We start from the raw sequence: 14,916 nt of genomic DNA, 5'->3' as shown, positions 1-14,916 counted from the left end.
CCAGAGTCCTACAAAGCTGTTTCCTATGTAATAATCCACCGTGTAACCATGCTAGGTGCCATTTGACCTATTACAGGGAAATTCAAGACCAGATTCTCTCTCTCCTCACCTCCCCAAACTTTCCCCAAGATTGGATGCAGAAGCATTCCATCGAGACCTCAGGAACAGAAGGATAACCCTGAATGCAAGGCAACCCTAAGTGGGTTCTTCATGCTCAAATGCCACATATTTTCTTCCCTCCATCTTCTTAGAGATGGTACAAAAACGCTGCCCTCTGCTTCAGAGAATTTACACAAGTCTCTGTGTGTATGCAGATTAGTTAAAAACACAACAACGCAAGAATAAATATAATTCTTCCAAGCCCTGGAAAAAAACAGTACTGTTTCTTCAGAGTAATGCATGTCATCTCAAAAAACATCTTCTTTTAAATATATATTGAGAGGGAGGGTGTGCGTGAACCTTTTTGAAGAGCAGTTCAAAGTTAGGTAAAATGCAAAGCTTCAGGGTCAAAGAAGCTTCATTAAAGAAGGTTCAGAATGCCCAGCTGGATGAGGAGGTGACGTCTGGATGTGTTTAAGTGTTTTTCAGCAATATGTTGTAACAGAATATTTAAAAAAGCTGGAGGGAGGGAAAGAGAGATATTCCACCATGTGAAAAGCTTTGCCAAGCCAATCCTCACTTTTCCACCCATACTTTCCCACAAGCAGCAGTGGTATCCATTGTAGACATCTGTGGACATCACCAGGAGATGCTGTTCTAGCTTTGGTCTTCAAAGCTGCTTCTTGTAGGTAGCCATGAAGGAGACGGACTCCTCGGGTGAGCAAGCTGTTGAAAAATGGAAAAGCTTCCAATTGGGCTATGTACAACTGTCCCCCTTCTTTTTGTTATAATAGCTCTTTAAAAATTTAAATTTAAAAAAATACAAAGATAAAAGACTAATGCAAACTAAAAGAAATATATTAAAGGAAGAAAAAAAGAAAGAAATGAAAGAGAGAAAAGAAAGTAAGATGGAGAGAGAAAAAAAGGCAGATATATAAAAGATGACTCTCCTCTCCCTCCAGGTAAGTATAAACAATTTCAGTAACTTAAAACCTTCTCTAGTATTTCATTACAAAAAAAAAAAAGGAAAAAGAAATCTCTCTTCTTCCCATATCTCATCCTTTATCAATAATCAAATTACAAAAACTCACCTCTCAGCCCGAATCAGCAAAAGTCTATTAAAAACTACCAGAAATAGTAATATATGTATCTTAACCTTAATCAAAAAGATCCACTTTATAATCCAACTCATCACTTCCTCTAAAAAAATAAAAGAAATCTCTCCAATAAACACATCCTTAAAACTTCATCATTCAGTCCTGGTCAAAAATGTCAAAAACAAATGTGTTTTTACCCTGATCAAATAAGTTCACTTTATAAACCTTCTGTTTACTTTTTAAAAGCTTGCTCTTTAATCCTGTCAAGTAATGTCCCACAAGTTGATTTCTTATCATTTTCTCTTGGTCTGCTTTCAGGAAGAACTCCAGTAATTTTTTTTTAAACAGATTTTTTTAAAAAACAGATTTATAAGGCTGCCCAGCTCACAAACAGCGACTCCGGGCGGCTTACAATTTCTCTTTGTCTCCTCTCAAAAACAACTTCATTGATATAAAATATTCCTTTTGTAACTCTGAGGTGAAAAGGCTTTCTAAGTCACTCTTCTGATTAAGTCCCCCTTCTGAACAGAAATTGTGGACGTCTAATGGTGCAAGCTCCTGACTTTCAGATAACTTGCTTATTTTCTTAAGGCCAACGTAGCAAGAAGATACAGACAGTCCTCACTTAGTGACTACAATTGGGACCAGCAACTTGGTCGCTAAGCAGAAAATCACATGACGGCAACTTATAATGAGGCTTAGATGTTTTTACTATCCTTTTTATTGTAAACTGCCCAGAGTCCCCCATTGGAGGAGAGGGGCGGTAATCAAATCAAATCAAATCAAATCAAGCTACTTCTGCTTTTTCCATTAACTTTGCTTGTCGCAAGCCGGTTGCAAAGCACCTGAATGATGATCATGTGACGGCGAGACACTGTGACAGTGGTAAATGCAAGGATTGGTTGCAAAGTTGTCTTTTTTTAACCGTCATAACTTTGAACAGTCCCTGCATGAGGCAATCAGTAAGCAAGGACTGCCCTGTAGCAAAGTTGGTGAAAGTTTTGACGAAAGCATCAGCTCCCATGCACACCTTTGCCCTCGCTCCTTCATTTCTGTCCTAGGGCCACAAAAGCAGGTGGAAAATAGTTGACGCTGAATGCTATCCACCACCCAATTTACAGAAAAATTGGCAAAAAAAAATCAATTCCATTTAAAAATAACTTAACAATTACCAGAGCAAAAAATGGAAGCAAAGTTAAGATGTTTTCACAGCATACCTACACAAACATAATTAAAAATATTTTTTCTTTACCCAATATTTCTTTAGGTTTGATAGTAGGCTAACTCTGCTTAAACTACCACCCCACTTCGTTTTTTTGATCTAAATTTTTTTTTAAAAAAAACAAAGGAGTAAAGGCGTTTTTCAGATCTCCATTGTTTCCTATAATGGACATTTGACATATTTCAAGCTTGTTCTGTTACTGCCCAACCCGTTCAGAACATTCCAGTGGAAATTTCTAACCAGGGCTATTCAGACCCTAAAACAGTTTTTAGATTGACGAAATATGAAATATAAATAAATTTAAATAATTTTTTAAAAAAACAGTTCTTCTTCATTTTTGTGCACAGACTTATCCATTTTACCAGGAAATCGACATGAGCAGTGAGAGCAATATACATTTCTAGATGGCCTTGCCTGAAATTTGCGCCGGAGAGCTTGAGTCATAATTGGTGTCAGTCCTGTACCAGTCTCAGTGTTTTCTTTATTAATCATTGGGGTTCCCCCTGGACTCCTGGTTAAAAAAGAAAAGAAAAGTGCTACATTAGTAGTCTTAAAACTGCCTTCCCCAACTTGCTACTACCTATAGTCTTTTTTTTTGGGGGGGGGGGAGTTAGCAAAAAGAATTATATTAAGAAATTGAAAAAGTGATATTATTTCAGATGTCAAGGAATAGTTGGGTGTGTGTGATCTATTTTGTTTTGGAAAGGGTAATAGTTGATATATTTTATAATTTTGTGATTTTATATGATGATGATGATGACGATGACATTTATCCTAATTTTGTGATAATATTCTTTTAATAATAATTTTATCTTTTTATAATGATTGTTTTTATTTATTCACTGTTTTTATCTCATTGTTGTATGCCGCCCAGAGTCACCTTGTGTGAGATGGGCAACCATATAAATGCGAGCAAGCAATGAATGAATGAATGAATGAATGTTCTACTAATCAAAAGATGCAGCAATGTATGTTATTATGGCAGAGATTCTGTGATATTTTACATTAATATCTTGCATTGTTCATACTATAGCAGTGAATTCATTGGTGAAGCAGTTTCTATTGATAAGTATAAAATATAAGATAGTCTATTTCTTTTCCTTCTTAGTCTGCATTTTTAGTTTACACTTTTAAGTAAAAAAAAACTTTCTTTAAGGTTAAAGGTTGTTTTGTTACAAAAAAATTAAAGACATTAAATTAAAAAACAACAACACTCCAGGTCTTTGGATCATTTCCAACTTGCCACTCATCTCGCCATCCCACCCACAAATTATATTGAAAGATGCGGAAACGCAGTTTTTTTACCTCTTAATAGCAACTTTTTTCAAATGTTTTCGGAAATCTAAACCATCTCTGCTGGGAGGACTAAAGCAGGGAAAAAAAGGGCAGATATTAACATAAAAATCACTAAATGGCCCAACTTTGGCACAAAACATAAAGCTGTATCCCCCCAAAAATTCACATAAGGGCAAGCTTCTTACTTGAAAAGACTTGTAATGCGAGGAAGTGGTTGGGGGGCTTTGGACTGGAGACGGATGCTCTGCAGATCCTTGAGAGTAATTAACGCCTTGCGCCCCTTGGATGGTGACATTTCCTGAAAAGGGAAGAATAAAAATTGGTACCCTAGCATCTCGTTCAAGGATGCTCCAGCATGTCGAGACCGTACTGTTTGCCCACAGAAACACAATTCTAATTCTGAAATGTCTCCGGGCCTTCACCTTGGGCAGGTTGAATGCACTGCCCTCCATAATCCCTGAAGTCAGTATAAAAACATTACTCTTCAGCAGCATCTATGCCTACATGGAGAGGGCCCTGTGGAATTGCTAAGCCACATGCTCCTTTGCAGCTCACTTTACAGGGAATCTCGGAAGACATAGATCCAGGCCTTCTCAACGTTTTGACCCTGGAGGAACCCTTGAAATATTTTCCAGGCCTCAGGGAACCCCTGCACATCAAGGCTCAAACATAGGCCAGAAGTTACCAAATTACTATATTGGTTTCATGGGTAGGCCTCTATAGATGCATTAACAGTGTTTTTAAACTAAGAGTAAATAATGCAACTTATCTCTTTAATGTGAAGTTGCCCGAATTGGTAGTAACTTTTAAAATATATCATGATCTCCCAGGGAACCCCTAGTGACCTCTCGCGGAACCCGAGGGTGCCATGGAACCCTGGTTGAGAAACCTTTCATATATCTATCCCATTTTAAAGAACTACCCTGAGATCGAGCACAATGCTTATCCGGCATTTCTTCTATCTGAGCAGGACTGTGATGCATCTTTTCTGTGTCATGATCTGTTCTCTCTGTCCTACCTATGATGGAAGATTAGTACAAATTTTGGTGATTGCCACGGTTACCTTTATTACTGTTCCTATGTTAATTTATTTTATGTAGAGTCCGCCCTTTTGGGGGGAGAGGGGCGGTGATAAAATTCGATAGATAAATAAATAAATAAATTTTAATCTTATGTCTACCTTTTAGGTTTTTTTTTTATTTATCCAACTTGTCCCTGCCCATCTCCTCCCGTCGGGGGACTCTGGGCGGTTTACAACAATAGATTAAAAACCATAACCATAAAATACACAGAATAAAATACAGCAATAAATAATATCAATAGAGGTAAAAAATAAAGAATCCAGGTGGTGAAGAATCTAAAACAGTCCAAGTGTGGGAGGAGTGGTCCATAGCAGCCATCCCCATGCAGATCTATTCCCCTCTCCACCCCAAGCGAGACGGCAGAGCCAGGTCTTCAGACTCCGCCGAAAGGCCAGGAGTGATGGGGCTAATCTCACCTCCGGGGGCAGCATGTTCCACAGGGCGGGAGCTACTGCGGAGAAGGCCCGCTTCCTGGACCCCGCCAGATGAAATTCTCTTGTAGACGGGGTCCGTAGCATGCCCGCTCTGCACGATCGGGTGGGACGGGTTGATGTAATGGGGTTTTTATTAATTTTATTATTTTTTACTAATAAGTATAATAATATGTTTTATTAATAAGTATAGGTTTATGGTGTTTTATTGTAGCGTTCTCTGGCCTAAAGGCCGTAATAAAGGTTTTGATATCGACACACTAGCAAAAAAGGCATACGCGGTGCTTTAAACAATATACTGTACCAATGTTTCTCAAACTTGGCAACTTTAAGATGTGTGGGCAGATTTAAAATGAATAGACAGTAATCCTCTATTCTGATTCTGCTGGATTCCCCCCCGTTTTGTCTAGGGACGTCAACTTTCACTCACACATCATCTAGGCGCTTGATTAGTGCATTTCGTCAAAGATAAATGACACTGAAAATAACCCTCCCTCTCTGCTGCCAAAAACAATTTGAGAGGAAGAAAAAAAATATGCTGCCATCTCTAGATTTCTTGATAAATCGAAAAGGCTAGTGCCTTGAAGCGCCCCTCCTACACAAGGACTGAATGAGACCATAGCCATCGGGAGTTTATTGTATTTGGTAGTTTTTAAAAATTGTTTGTCTATATTTTATATTGGAATTTTATTATATAGTTATTGTTTTATGTTGCAAACCGTCCCTCCGTTCGGAGGAGATGGGTGGTGACAAATTTGATAGATAGATAGATAAATAAAACAACCTTCCCACTTTAAAAGGCAAATTATTTTGGAGAAATCTCACTATTCCTTGATATAAATGCAGTATTTTATAACTTCAAGAAATGAAGGAAAAATCCTGAAAAGGGTGAAATCTATTTATCTTAGTCTACCCAAAAAGATGGGGACACAAAACATAGATTCCTTCCTAGAGTTAGAGTTGAAAAGACTTGATTTTTGGATTAGAATCTATTGTAGTTGGCAGCTAATAAATTCAAACAAACAAATCAATAATTTTTGGCTTAGGAAACAGAGTGTCTACCAATTGAACAATGTGACTCATGCTTGTGAGGTGAGTATCCAATTTTACTAAAGTAGATGTGGAGTTGGGCAGCGCCTTCAAGACTGACTACCTTTATTAGGGCATAAGATTTCGCGAGCTGTTGCTAGCAAAGGTGGTCAGCCTTGAAAAGGTTACCCAATACTGTCTACTTCGTGGCATAGCCTAATGTGGCTGTTCCCCACAAATCTCCAATTTTACTAAGCCAGACTTTTCTAAAAAGAAATCTTTTCCATGAAAGATGTGGGGTGGAAGATGCCTGTTGCAAACGACCCACACTGTCTAGCTTTAACAGTCGTTACGCCCAATGCAGCACACTTTTGTTCACACAGGGACTGGAAGGATGCTCTGCCAAGCCCGTTGTTCGTAAGCTATTTAGGAAGTATTTTATCTGAGCAGCAAGCATGCCCACACATCTGGCTTCAGGAATACCTTGTCCATCGTTGGCTCACTCTGGGTCTTCTTCAGTTTTACGTTTAGAAGATCCTGGGGGGTTATTTGCAGGGGCACATCTTTTTTTAACGGGACAGCCTAAATTTGAGGAGGAAAATGAATGGAAAAGAAAGGTCAGAATCCATGACTCTCTGAACACTGAAAATAAACGTTTATTAGGGATTTGATTGGGGCTGTTTTGATTGAGCAAAGGGTTGGATTTGACGGTTTTCAACATGTCTTCCAATGCTTGTCCATTTCCGTCACAATTTCTGAATTCTGAGGGTGGATTTCTATAGCTCCCAGGTTGCCTGTGATCACTGAGAGACGGGCCAGACCCATTCTCTCTTACTTAAGAGAGATGTTAACAAGAATGGATGCAAGGGATGGAAATTGCAGGGAAGCAGACTCTGGCTAAACTTCACACTGTTAGCTTCCTAACAGTATGAGCTGCTTGACCATGAAAAAAGAGAGCCTTAGGGAGTGGTGGGCAAGAAGCCCAGATGTCCCTTTATTCAGGGTTACTGAAGGCCCATCTCGCATTCCGGCAGATGCCCTCCACAGCTGCCTTCTATCAGCCAAAATCCACCATCTGGTTACACTGCTACTGGGGTTGGAAGTTTGTAAGATCCCAGTAGCTTATTGCATAGATCGCCAGCTGGATCCCATGGGATCTCCTTGGTTTATTTCATTGCCAACATGTCCTGGCCAGTCCATGCTCAGTATTGGAAGCCATTAAGGACTTTACTGGAGCTGGGAAAGCATCAGGAGTGCCTTGTATATGGTGATGGGGTGACAAATAAAAAGGGGAGCAGGCAGGCTCTGCCATATTACTTACAACCCTGAAAGAAAGACACATCAGTGGCTCTCCCCAAGGTATTTATGGTTTCCCCAGAGCAGGAAAGAGAATACAGGTAGTCCTCGACTTATGACAGCAATTGAGACTGGAATTTCTACCACTAAGTGATGTGGTCATGAAATGCAACCACATTGCTTAGCGACACAATCCCTTCAGTCCCAATTCGCTGTTACCCTGATCCCGTGGTCGCTAGGCAAGGCAACTTCCGGCCGGCTTCCCACCACCTGTGGGGAAGCCAGCAGGAAGTTGCAAGTCCCACACATGCAGGCACGTCAGCGGCCACTGCTGGCTGCCGCACCCAAATTGTGTGCGCTGTTCTCGCGATGCTTCGGAAAGCCTTTGGAAAGCTCCTGAGGCCTTCCAAAGCATCGTGAAAAGAGAACGGTGCGATTTGGAGAACGGTGCGAGTGGGTTTGGGAAGGCCCAGTACAGCCAGCAGCTGCCTTGTTATAGGGCTGGGCCAGGCACACCTCGCCAGCAGCGGGAAGAAGATGGCGAAGGTCAGCCGGACTCAGCAGGGCCGGCGGAGCACAGGGTGGCGGGGGCTTTGAGCCGTGGCACCCAGGGGCCGGCTGTGGCACTCCTTCTCCTCGGTGGCGGCCCTGGGGCTGAAGTAGAGGCCAGGGGCAGTGGCTGAAGGCGCCAGGCCTCTATTTCAGCCCCAGCACCATTGCCACTGAGGAGTGCCACCCCACACTTACCCTACCTGTGCTTTGGGCATCTCATGAACTGGATGATAGCCCACAAGCCCTTTTCCAGATTAGTCTTGCAAGGCCTTTCGTTTCAAAAAGGAGATAGCTGTAATCCAACATTTCTCCCTGGGAGGTTTTTCACTTCCACCGTACCTTTGCGTCCCCTCCTCTTTTGAAACAAAGTGGTGCTGGTGGCGGTGGCGGTGGGGGGGGAGGAGGTGGGGGTGGGGGAACGGGGGTCCCTGGCTTTCGCGAAGGCAAAGGCACAGGTGCTGCGAGGCTGAGCTGTGTGCGTGTGGGGGAAGCTGCCAATAAGTCTGGAGAGGTCTGGCAAGACGGGTTTCCTGCAGAAGCCCCAGTGCCTCCATTCTGTTAGAGAGAGAGAGAGAGAGAGAAAATGATTTAGCGGAAGGCACGGAGGAAAAACCATATCCCAAGGCGGCCCACCATCTCAATTTAACCAGGGTAGCAGCTGAGCTACTCCTTAACGTTTAGATCTGATCCAGAAGGACTAAGTCATCCATTAACCATTCACTGCCTGGGTTCACACGTTGCACTAACCCAGTTTCTTTGAACCACGGCTTGTTGGAAAAGCCACGATAGTCATCTTCACACAGCGCTTTATCGTAAGCTGATCCCACACCTCTTCTTGAGCAACTCCCAAAGGTGCCACCAAACTGCCAGAAATCAAAGGGCTGATTTTATTTATTTACTCAGATTTCTATGCGCCCTACTCCTTGCCAATCTATGGGGCCAGCAGCGCACTGAAATTACATAAGCGTCCTCTGGAGAAGGAGTGGAACCACCACAGAACAATGTCTCTAACCCCAAAGCTACACAGGCAGTCCAAAAAGATACTATGATCTGCAAATGTTAACCAGCCTAGGAGAAATGCGCCAGCCTACTTCAAGCATCCTTGCAATCATCCACAAGAGCGGCCAATGTGGACTCCGTCTCATATCTGTGCTGAAGCCCACCTGAAAGAGACTCAAGTCATCCACCTCATCCAGGACCCTTTGCAGCTGAAGCTCCCCCACCTTCTTCAGCTTATGAAGAAACGGGCTGATAGTTTTCTGAGACGATCAGGCCAAGGGATGGCATTCTGAGGAGAAGATCTCACACCATTGCCTTTTTCGAGGCAGGCAGCCGGGCAGCGATGCGTTCAACACCTCCTGAAGCCATCTCGTCACATCCCCTCTGGCGGTGACGGATGGATAATGGTCTGATTGAAAGGGGGCTGAATTCACCCTACAAAGGAGGCTGTCAGCTTTGTCAGGTGTCACAAGGCTCAACACAATCCCAGATACTCTCGCAAGGCGGCCCTGCTTACCTCTATCATCTTGGATAATGTTGCATAGGTTTTTGATAGAAAACACAAACACTGTAGGGAAGGCTTAAAATAAGCTTAACACGCACACGCGCACACACAGAATATCTATCTATCTATCTATCTATCTATCTATCTATCTATCTATCTATCTATCTATCTATCTATCTATCTATCTATCTATCTATCTATCGGTAGTCCTCGACTTACAACCACAATTGGGACTGGAATTTCCATTGCTAAGCGAGGCAGTTGTTAAGCGAGTGATACCCGAGCTTGCGACCTTTTTGCCATGGTCATCAAGTGAACCGCTGTGATTGTTAAGTGAACCACACGGCCATTAAGCAAATCCAGCTTCCCCCATTGACTCTGCTTGTTGGAAGCTGTCTGGGAAGGTTACAAGTGGTAATCTCATGACCCTGGGATGCAACCATCGTAAATACATGCCTGTTGCCAAGCGCCTGAATTTTGGTCACATGACCACAGGGATGCAGCGATGGCCGTAAGCGCAAGGTCCAGTCACAAGTCGCTTTTTCCAACGCCGTTGTAACTTTGAACAGTTCCTAAATGAATGGTCATAAGTCGAGGACTACCTGTATATCCTCCACAAACAGCTCAGGGAAATTCTGGCCAGCTCAAACAGATAGCAGGTCTACTCATTCTGCTTTACGTTCCACCTGTTACGGGTCTCTTAAGGTTCAGCTCTTTGCTGTCAAAAAGCTTACCCAACCCAACCATCCACCATGTTATACAGGTCACAACAGTCGGGCTCACCTCCCAGACTGAGCCAGATGCAAACCATCCAGACTACCACGTAGGGCAATGGGTGTTCTTGCCCTCCTATCCCCCCCAACATCTGAACTCTGCACTGAGGAGTATCTCTCGATTGGCTTCCATGGGAAATGTTTTTCATAAGGCCTATGAAAACAGGGGCTCGGATATTACTTCCTGCATTTGATGCTAACACGGTGCTTTGCATTATGGAAAAAGATCATTCAGGGCAAATAACAAGTTGTGGGGGTGGGGGCACAGTTGATAAAGCCACCACAGGAGGCCCCTGAGTTTTTGCACTTTGCTGTTTTTCTGTAGTACAGCCTCTTTCCCCAGCCAGGAAAGATGCTGAGAACGCAACGGTGGGGAATTCTCAGACAAATCCGAACTCCTTCCAGAGATGAAGAAGACAGCAACGGTCTCCCTCATTTGCCCTGTCTTGTTGCACCGTAAAGACTTTTTCCCCCCAAAAAGGAAAACCAGCTCTGGTATCAGCGGCATAGCTTTAACCGTAAGCCTACATTAGTTGGGAAGCAAATGCTGCTTTTCTATACGAATGGCATTTTTTTTATAAATTAAATTTTTACACCGCCCATCTCACTATAAAAGTGACTCTGGGTGGCTTACAAATAAAAATTATAAAACAGTGATAAAAACAGAAAAAGGACAAAAATATTTACAGACCTTCCCTTAGGCCCTCAGAACAGAGGGATCCAGATGTTACATTATGTCATGCCCCCATGTATAGGGTTTTACATGACTTCTATCCCCTCTTTTTTTCTATTTCCTATGTGATGGTTTCAGTTACACCGACCACCAGAAGGCACTATTTATTTATTTTCTATCCCGCCTTTATTATTTTTACAAATAACTCAAGGCGGGGAACATACCTAGTACTCCTTCCTCCTCCTATTTTCCCCACAACAACAACCCTGTGAGGTGAGTTGGGCTGAGAGGGAGGGACTGGCCCAAGGTCACCCAGCCGCCTTTTGTGCCTAAGTTACATGAATGGTTTTGTCTTACTTGGGACTCATCAGATGTACAGTAGGTAGCCAGAAGTTATTTTATGGTGTTCAACCCCTCTACCAGGAATTGAACTCTAAAGTGCATCTCCAAAGTGCATTGGTCCATGAATTTTTATGGGATTGTATGAATCCCATAAATTAACATCTGGCTCCCTATAGCAGGTGAGTTCCAAGTAAGACGAAATGCAGTGCTTCCTAGTCAATGTAACCATAAAGGTGAGGGATGCAATCTGATGGGGTTGGAGTGGCTACAACTGTAGTAAGGTGTAACTAACCTGGAGAATTGACCGCAGCTTAGCCAAGTCCCTTTCCAGGTTTCTGACTTCACCCCTGAGCTCCTTCAGCTCCTGCAGGTACGTGAGTGAAGGAAACACTGCACTTACAAGGACGTGAAAAACCTGGAAAGAGAAAGGAATGAGTTTTCCACCATGAAGTAAAGGAAACTCATTTATTTTTTTATTTTTTACTCATTCATATTATTTATTACTGTAAGTTTATATTGTATTTTTTATTCATCGTATGATTGCTGTTTTAATTGATTACTGTAAACCGCCCAGAGTCCCCCGAAGGGAGGAGATGGGCGGGGACAAATTGGATAAATAAAACAAATATATAAATGGCTCAAGTTTAAGCACTGTTTTCTTTCCAAACAACCTTCAGAATCTTCCCCACAAAGTAAACCCATTTGATGAACCATATTTACAGGTTGCATTTTAAATCCTGCAAAAGAAAGGTTGTTGGGCAATACCCAAGCTTGTTCAAAGGAGACCAGGTTGCTCTGAAATCCCCATAATGCCTTCTGTCGGGAGTGAGTCCGAAAGACTGACACTCATTGACTGACATCAAGACTGCGCTCTCCATTCCCCACCTTGTAGGGCAGCCTCAGTATAAAATAAACTTACTTGTGCAACATTTCTCTGGCACCACCAACACCAAGTAACCGCTGCCGCCAGCAAACGCTTGAGAGCTTCTATGATGTCCCCAAAAGATAACAGCCAGGAACAAAAAGGCTGCCTTTGGCTGCAGGAAACTGGAGACCTGCTGAAGACAAGAGCAAACTAAAAATTAATGTTTTCTTTGGGGGAAAAAAAAAGCTTTCAGGCTTTTACCATCAGATTCCGAGCAGGATGCCTTCTGTTCTTATTTGAAAGCGGCTGAGGGAAGAAGATGCTAATTATTCCTCTGTTTCTTACCTCCTTAGGCTTCAAAACCTGAACAGGGTATGTATCCTAGAGTCAAGAACTATTAGCAGAAATAAATACCACATCGAGCTAAAACGTAAGGTTCATTTTAGAATACCCTTAAAGCAAGCCAACCTTTTTTTTTAATCAGTTCAATCGTGTCCGATTCTCAGAGACTGCCTGGACAAGCCCCTGCAGTTTTCTTGGCAAGGCTTTTCAGAAGTGGTTTGCCATTGGCTCCTTCCTAGGGCTGAGAGCAACTGACTGGCCCCAGGTCCCCCAGCTGGCTTTGTGCCCAAGGCAGGACCAGAACTCACAGCTCCCAGTTTTTAGCCCGGTGCCTTAACCACGACACCAAACTGGCTCTAAGCCAACATTAACCACAAGCTACAATTAAGCAATACGCAAGTTTTTTAAGGGCTAACAAAAAGTACGTGGGAAATTGCAAAACGTTATTCAGAAATGGTAAAGCAAAATCAGAAACACTTACTCTGAAGGGAAGGCTTTTGAAGGAAGAACAGATGAACGTGGAAACTCAATAGGTTCTTTCCTCTTTGACAAGGGTTTTGTTCTGGACCTCAGTTTTTGGCACCGCCGCTTAACTCTGGCCATTTTTTACAATTTCAGGCTAAACCATATCCGCATTCATATCATTAGCCTGAATTCTTGCTTGAGGAGGGCAACACGTATCAGGAAACTCCCTACAATGTTCATAAAGAAAGATTTCATATATAAACCCAATAGAGGTTTATGAACAGACTCTCACAATTTGTTATAGCTTAATACTTACTCATGTATTTTATAGTCTAATTTAAACACTAAATTTTAGTTCTTCAGACTCCTAGTCCAGTGCACTACACTGAGAATTTTAAGGCCTCTACTAACAAAACAAGACTAGAAAATTAAATAAAAAATGAAAACATTGCCTATAGAATTCTTCTATAGCAAGCTCTACCAAATTCCAGATAGCATCTAATACACACATACCCCAAAATTGTAGCTTAATTCACCCCAAAAACTAAGCCAGGCCCTGTTTTATCATGGTCTGCTTGGGTCTGTGTAATATTCTAGAGCAGTGTTTCTCACCTCGGCAACTTTAAGATGTGTGGACTTCAATTCCCAGAATTCCCCAGCCAGCAAGCTGCCTGGGGAATTCTGGGAGTTGCCAAGGTTATGAAATACTACTCTAGAAAATAAACCTCATTATGAATCTCGGGGGTCCAGTTTGCATGACACAATAAGCCCAAACCACTTTGGGCCGGTCACTCTGTCTCAGCCTAACAGATCTCCCAGGGTTGGCATTCTGGAGAAAAATAGGACAGTGATATATATATATATGCTGCTTTGTGCTCCCACACATATGACAGGATATAAATGTAATAAATCAATCCCTCGAAGGCTTGTGCATCCAGTCGCTGAGCCGCACCAACATTTAAGCCAGGTGCACAGAACACACCTATCCCTTGGGATGTGTGTGGTTTCTGAGATTAATTCAATGTCTTGGGTCCCAATCATATACCACACCAAGATACCAACCACACAGACAGGCTGTTCCATATGAACTGCTGGGCTACAGACTGTAGTTTAGTTTGTTTTACTGAAGGCTAGCCTTGAGGGTGCTGGCCCTCGCTTTGATAAGAGGCATCAAGCATGCAAGTTACGTGTTTCTTTCTTCCTTGTTGACGCGATGTGCAGGAAACAAGGGGATTGAGAAGAAAGAACAGAACCATAAGCCTTGCCCTGTCTCCGGATCAGGCGGGGGCAAGGGCGATCAGGCCGGAGCAGCCACGGAAGAGATGCATTCACACGACACACTAAACCCCTGTTCACAAAACAGCAACGGCTCCGTTCCTAGCACAGGCGGCTCCCCAACAAATAAACCCCACCACAGGTTCACGCGAGGGCCCGGCTGACACATCCTGTGGAAACCACGGCTGGGTTCCCACGACGTCGTGAACCCGTTTCAGCCTATTCTCACGTGTCGTGCGAACCAGCCAGCGAGCAGAGCCTCTTACAGCAGAAGCACGTACTAGGAAGGCAGAAGCTCAGCTTCAGGATGCCGTCCGGGTCACGCTTTCCCGGGCACAGTCCTGTTCAGACCACCCGAGCTGAGCGCGCCTCCCGCGCCGCAAAGGGCCACGTCTCAGCCCGCCAGCAGCATCGCGCCATCCGCAGACTCCTCGCCACGCCAAACATTCAAACATCCGCCGCAGCCAATCAGAGCGCAGCAGGTGAGAGCCAACGTTCTATCTCAACAAACTCCAATAGCATTACAGTCCCTCTGATTGACTGCCATTTCGACGAATCGCCTTTTCCCAGTTG

General features: G+C 43.1%; 2 protein-coding genes across 2 annotated transcripts; both read right to left on the bottom strand.

Annotated features, from left to right (window-relative positions):
* Positions 1–2,730: 2,730 nt before the first annotated feature.
* Positions 2,731–7,861, bottom strand: LOC134488633 (proline-rich protein 11-like). The gene is made up of 5 exons (XM_063291097.1): positions 7,772–7,861; positions 6,740–6,838; positions 3,900–4,012; positions 3,724–3,783; positions 2,731–2,929 (listed from the first exon to the last, which is right to left on the bottom strand). The coding sequence occupies exons 1-5, from the start codon at positions 7,859–7,861 to the stop codon at positions 2,731–2,733; spliced, it is 561 nt and encodes a 186-aa protein (XP_063147167.1).
* A 9-nt stretch (positions 7,862–7,870) lies between these two features.
* LOC134488632 (proline-rich protein 11-like) lies at positions 7,871–14,797 on the bottom strand. Its single transcript, XM_063291096.1, has 7 exons — positions 14,735–14,797; positions 14,625–14,684; positions 13,085–13,295; positions 12,316–12,451; positions 11,689–11,811; positions 8,444–8,659; positions 7,871–8,206 (listed from the first exon to the last, which is right to left on the bottom strand). Exons 3-7 carry the CDS (start codon positions 13,204–13,206, stop codon positions 7,871–7,873), a joined length of 933 nt encoding a protein of 310 aa, XP_063147166.1. The 5' UTR covers positions 13,207–13,295; positions 14,625–14,684; positions 14,735–14,797.
* Between the last annotated feature and the right edge of the window lie 119 nt (positions 14,798–14,916).

The sequence above is a fragment of the Candoia aspera genome, chromosome 1 (genome assembly GCF_035149785.1).
Source record: "Candoia aspera isolate rCanAsp1 chromosome 1, rCanAsp1.hap2, whole genome shotgun sequence".
In the NCBI taxonomy this organism is placed as follows: domain Eukaryota; kingdom Metazoa; phylum Chordata; class Lepidosauria; order Squamata; family Boidae; genus Candoia; species Candoia aspera.
This window is presented reverse-complemented; position numbering and strand designations above follow the sequence as displayed.